The sequence below is a fragment of the Hemitrygon akajei genome, chromosome 6 (genome assembly GCF_048418815.1).
Source record: "Hemitrygon akajei chromosome 6, sHemAka1.3, whole genome shotgun sequence".
NCBI classification, from domain to species: Eukaryota; Metazoa; Chordata; class Chondrichthyes; order Myliobatiformes; family Dasyatidae; genus Hemitrygon; species Hemitrygon akajei.
In genome coordinates, this window is record NC_133129.1 from 92,858,383 (window position 1) to 92,864,382 (window position 6,000).

The window sequence follows — 6,000 nt, forward strand, 5'->3', positions numbered from 1 at the left end:
CACAAAATTCCTCAGCACTAGTATCACACAGATCATGGACCAGTTCATCAATAATGACCGTGACTGTGAGTGAAGCAATAAGGCAAAGAAAGGTTTTGCACATGATTTCCTGCTACCAAGAACTCTTTCGTGAGAGGAAACTTAAGAAGAGGCAGTCAAATCTTGATGCCTGCTTGAAGAGGAAGCCAAAGTTAGAGGAGGACCCACAGCCTGGTCCCTCCTCTAAGATGTAACCACCACCCACTTCCCTCCTCTGCTGTGATGTGTTGCTGCTCCACTGATGTACAGGTTAAGCCAACTTGCGTGTTTGTTACTCCATGAATTACTGTGTATACATAGAATAGTATATCATGTATTCCGGGTCTGACTTTTTAAAAAAATCAGGCATACATGTCCATTTACGTAATGATATAATGACCCTGCATAGTGCTGATTTACACAGGGCTTCACCTCCAAGGAACTCATCCTCAGCGTTAAGCGGTGTCTGAGTGTTCATGAGGCAAATAAAGCTAATCTATCTTATCTAGTTTTGGCCACTACTGCATCTCCCTTTTACTTGACTATCAAGAGAATGCTAGTTCCTCTATAAGCCATATTTTGTTCATGTGGCATTGTGGTTGCACAGTGTATTACACGAGTGATGTTACGTTGCTTTCTTCCCTACTGCCCAGTAGGTAGCAACCCCTTTCATGTGCCTTAGCCAAGGACAAGTGGTTTGAGTTAAACAATAATTTTCCAGATCTGAGTATCACCAACAAATGCCATCATTTATTGCACATCTCTAATTGCCCTTGAGGAGATGGTGATGAGCCCCCCTTTTTGAATGTACTGTCCTTTCCACAGTGATGTTGGCTGGGAGTTTCAGGATTTTGATCCAGCAATTCTCTGGTAATATATTTCCAAGTAAGGATGGTGTGTGACTTAAAACCTTGAATGCCAATAATATGAAGCCAACAGCTTCAGTGATACCTAGCTCCTTCCTTCCCACTGCTTACAAGTAGCTGTTCCTTCTCCTCCTTGTGGAGCACTGCAGCATGGAAGAGACACAGCAGCTGAGGTCGACCACCATTTCCAGTATACTGCCTGGACTAGAGAGCACATCTTATGATGATAGGTTGAGCAAGCTAGGACTTTTCTCTTTGGAGCGAAGGAGGATGAGACGTGACTTGATAGTTGTACAAGATAAGAGGCATAGAATATGGACAACCACAGACATTTTCCCAGTGTGGTAATTACTAATGCAAGGGGGATGGAATTCCCTCCTGCTCCCCTCTTCCTCTATTCCTCACTCTGACCTTTTACCTCTTCCCACTTGCCTTATCTCTCCTCCTTCCCTTTCTCCTATGGTCCACTCTCCTCTCCCATCAGGCACCTTCTTCTCCAGCCTTTGACCTTTCCTGCCACCTGGCTTCACCTATCGCCTTCTAGCTATCCTCCTTCCCCTACCCCCACCTTTTCATTCAGGCATCTCTCTCTCAGTCCTGAAGAAGGGTCTTGGCCAGAAACATCAACTGTTCATTCATTTCCATGGATATTGCCCGACCTGCTAAGTTTCTCCAGCACTTTGTGTGTGTTGCATTACAGCTTTATTTGCTGTGAGTATATCGAAACATTCAGTGAAATGCGTGACAGTCAATGCTCTCTGAAAATGTGCTAGGGGCAGCTCGCGAGTGTCGCTTTGCCAACATAGCATGCCCACAATTTTTAACCCTCACCCATTTGGAATATGGGAGGAAACTGGAGCAACATGTTTTCATAGGGAGCACAAACACTCATTAGAGACAGCGCAGGAATCGAATCCTGATCACTGATTGCTGGGACTACAATAGTGTTATGCCAATTGCTGCGCTACTATGCTGCCTGTGCGTACATACATTGAGATAGTGCGATAGGAAAAATAAAGACAGAATGCAGTGTCATTATTTGGAATGAGCTGCCAGAGCGAGATACAATTATAATATTTAAAAGGCATTTGAACAACCTTTGGATAAGAAAGCTGTAGAAGGATACAGGCCAAGTATGAACAAATGGGATTGGTATAGATGGGCATCACTATTTGCTTGAACTAGGGTGGGTTGAAAGAGTCCATTTTTACAATGTACATTCTGAGTTGCTGGAGTTTTGGGGAAAGATTATTAAAGTTCAATGTAAGTTTATTATAAATTATGTATGTGTCACCATATACTCCGCTAAGATTCATTTTCTTTCTGGAATTTACAGGAAAATAAAGAAATGCAGTATAAATTATGAAAAACTATACATAATAAAAACCGACAGAGGAAAAGTGTAAAAGAGGACAAATTGTACAAATAATGCATTTTAACAAGTAAATTAAAATGTATGAAACATGACATGTAGAGTTTTTGAATGAAAATCTATAGGTTGTGGAGTCAGAGTTGAGATGAGTGAAGTTGGTTCAGGAACCATCATTGTAGGGTATTACCTGCTCATGAACCTGGTGGTGTGGGACCTAAGCTTGATGGTAGTAGTGATAAGAGAGCACAGCCTGGATGGTGGGGGTCTCTGGTGATGGATGCTGCTTTGCAGTGGCAGTGCTCCTTGTAAATGTGCTCATTGGCTTTTCCTGTGATGGTCTGGCCTGTATCAACCACTTTCTGTTCCTGTACCAGCTACTTTCAAACTGTCACTGTGTTTTTTACTCTTATTAATGATAAACGGATTGGGTAGCTTAGAGGGAGGGGGATTTTATGCACTTTATGCAGTCCTGGGTAGGTCTGTAGTCTGGTTGTAGTTTTTTTTTTCTGTGTTGTTTTTTATGTAGTTCGGTATAGTTTTTGTACTGTGTCATGTAACGCCATGGTCCTGAAAAAACGTTTTCTCATTTTTACTATGTACTGTACCAGCAGTGATGGTCGAAATGACAATGAAGGTGACTTGACAATTTTCTTGAACAGTTGACATTTTGGGCTGAGTCGCACCATCGTTCCCCTTCATGGATGGTTTCTGGCTTGCGAAGTTCCTTCAGCATTTTGTGTGAAGGACTAGACTGCACAGATTTAAACTGAGAAGGGAGAGATTTAATAGGGACTTGAGCAACCTTTTCCTTACAAAAAGGGATGGTATGTATTTGGAATGAACTGCCAGAGGAAGTAGTTAAGGCCAGTACTTAAACAACTTAAAAAAAACACTTGGACAGGTAAATGGACAGTAAAGTTTGGATCAGGGATTCCCAACCTTTTTTACTCCATGGACCTATACCATTAAGCAAGTGGTCTGTGGACCCCAGGGTGGGAACTCCTGGTTTAGGTGAACATGGGACGAGCTTGGATGGGGCATTGTGGTCGGCATGGATCAGCTGGGTGAAGGATATCTTTCCATGCTGTATAACTCTATGAATTATTATCCATTCGTCTTTACAGATGCTTCAGGGTTTACAACTGAACTCTCCTCCTCCTATCATGTCCACATGTGTGGCTCCAACGAACATTCAGAGAACGGTACCAAGTCCCGCTTCTCCCCATCTGAACGGGTGTGAGGGGCAGAACAGGCCCATATCTAAAGCGGAGCATGACGCCATCAGCACCTTGCTTGAACTTAAGCATTGTGCTCCGTTGGACTGCGCAGAGGCTGAAACACCATCGTGCTCACTGGAGAGCGAGGGTATTCTTCAGTCAGAGGCTAAAGTAAATGGCATTCATTTATCAGGCAATTCAGGAACCTCAGGTATAAAGGATGGTGATGGAACTGAGCCAACGCACCTCTCGTTTCTTCATGACTGTAACAGCTCATCATTAAGGTCTCATCATGACTTGGAACTTCCTAAAATGCATCACGTATCCTTGGCTGATTGTAAATACTCCACTCCCCCTCCTAAGTATCACGATCATACTTGGGAATCCAGGGTAAACGGCACATCCTCGGGGACTGAGGTTAAAGTGTTTGACCCAGTGATGTCAAGAGACATTTTGCCAGTGGTGGCTCAAGAGACTGAAATTGGCAGGTGTGATTTCCTTGCTGAGTCCAGCCATTCTGAAAGGATCCAATCGAACTGGGAGGAAAGACAAGCCACGTGTTCTAAGCAACAGTTTATATGATGTTGAACCTGTTTTATATTATTTCCTTGTGGAAAACGCACAAATTATTTCTGCCCTGTTAAATTGTTTCTCCGAGCTCCCACCATAATTAAAGAAATGGTACATTAAGTCATAACATGTACCAACGTTCCAGGGGTTCACAACCTGGGGTCTATGGACCCCTTCCTTAATGGTATTGGTCCATAGCATAAAGGTTGGGAACTCCTAATTGATGTGATTGAAATGTGTGATCATTGCTTCTCTAGAGTTGGAAGCCAATTAGCAATTCTACTGAAATGAATCTTTAGTTCCCAAAAACTCAATACCCAGTTATTCTGGTAACCACTGGTGAACATACAGAAATAATCCTGACAATAATTAAAGATGTTAAGGGCCTTGTTTTGATGCTCTGAAGGGTTTAGTCTATTTTGTGATCAAAGGAGCAGAATTTAATGAAAGAGTTAACTGAGAAATATTGTAGGGTCCCACAATGGCTGAAAAGAGTCTGCTTCTAAGGAGGAGTGTGCAGGACTGAAGGACGGTAAAGTTGACACACAGCCTTGTGGCAAATTGGAGGTGATCGAACCGGAGAGTGAAAGAGGCAAACCGGAGCGTGATCGAACAACGAACAAGTTTCAGTCTCATTCATTCATTCAACTTTTCTTTATATAAGGTCTGAACATGTTCAGAGTGATGTCAAAAGTTTTTTTTATTTATTCAATTTTCAAGATGTGGATTTTGCTGACAAGCTCATCCCTAATTGGCATGAGAGTGGGGGTGAGCTGCCAACTCAAACCACTGCAATCCTGAAGGTGATGCTTTTCAATTTTGTTTGGAGGGAATTCCAGGATTTAGAAGCAGTGACAATTAAGGAACTACAGTATATTCCAAGTCAGGAATGTATGGGGGTGGGAGAGCTCTCTGACACTGTATATTGGGAATTTTCGGCAAGGAACTTTGAGGTAACAGTTGCACACATTTTTAGTAGTGCCAGTAAGATTACTGACCAAACATCTGTGGTTCAAGCCCAAGTCATTTAAAATGTCATGCAAAATTGTTTCCACTATTGTCAGTTCGTGGGGAAATAAATCTCATTTGATAAATGGCTTGTTTAGCCCACACAATAATTATTATTATTTACAAGTAAGTATCTAGTTTATGCATCAACAGATGTAGAAGTCTGCTTGGGTATAAAATTGGCTAATCCCAATCTGAGTTTTGCCCAAGTGTTTTCTCCTCCCCTGTACTTGCCATTATTTGTGAATATAAGAACTTGTATTAGTGTCAGAGTAGCGCTAAAAATTCGTCAAAACAGTCATCCATTCTGATCAGAGCCAAATAGGCAGATTCCTAACAGTAGCATCCCAGTTTGTATTTGCCAGTGCACCACACCTCTGGAGTGAACACAATGGAGGTTATTTTTGTGAACTGACTTTGAGTAGAGACCCAGACACATCAAAGTTCTGCTTTATTTTATGCTGTTACTTTATTTACAAGGGATTTGCAAACCCTCTTTGTAGAGTGAAGTTTGTTGTAAGGATTGTTGTATGTAGAGAAAATTGACTCTTTTGAATGCTGTCCAGATAAGTGAAGTGAAACAGCAGAAATGCAGCCTACAGTGGCATACAAGAGTTATTGACACTGTAATTTTATTTTTAGTCACATGAATGTACGTAGTTTGTTCTTTAAGTTTTGGCCCATTAAAGGGTAGAAGAATGCTGCCTCTCTCATTCATTTTTGAGAAATGTCAGAGACTATGGGACGCTGTATATCAACAGATTCTGTCCTCTCTACTGCCTGATCCGTCGCTGGTGTTTAGGGCAGCTCCATCTCTGGCAGCTTTCTTGGCTCCATTCATCGTGCCAGTAGCTTCCTCTTGGTCTTCAGTCATGCATAACCCAGTTGGAGACTCAGAAATACTGTGGCACTTAGATGTAGATCGATTCTTCATTGCTATTTCCATAAC

At 42.0% G+C, this 6,000-nt stretch overlaps 1 protein-coding gene across 2 annotated transcripts in view; it reads left to right on the top strand.

The window, feature by feature from the left end:
- LOC140729279 (uncharacterized) overlaps window positions 1-5,750 on the top strand; it is a 35,335-nt gene extending 29,585 nt beyond the window's left edge. For both annotated transcript variants that reach the window (XM_073048878.1, XM_073048876.1), the window contains exon 8: window positions 3,381-5,750. In XM_073048878.1, coding sequence (XP_072904979.1) covers window positions 3,381-4,055 — 675 coding nt within the window. In that variant the 3' untranslated portion in view covers window positions 4,056-5,750. The remainder of the gene's footprint in view (window positions 1-3,380) is intronic.
- Window positions 5,751-6,000: the final 250 nt, after the last annotated feature.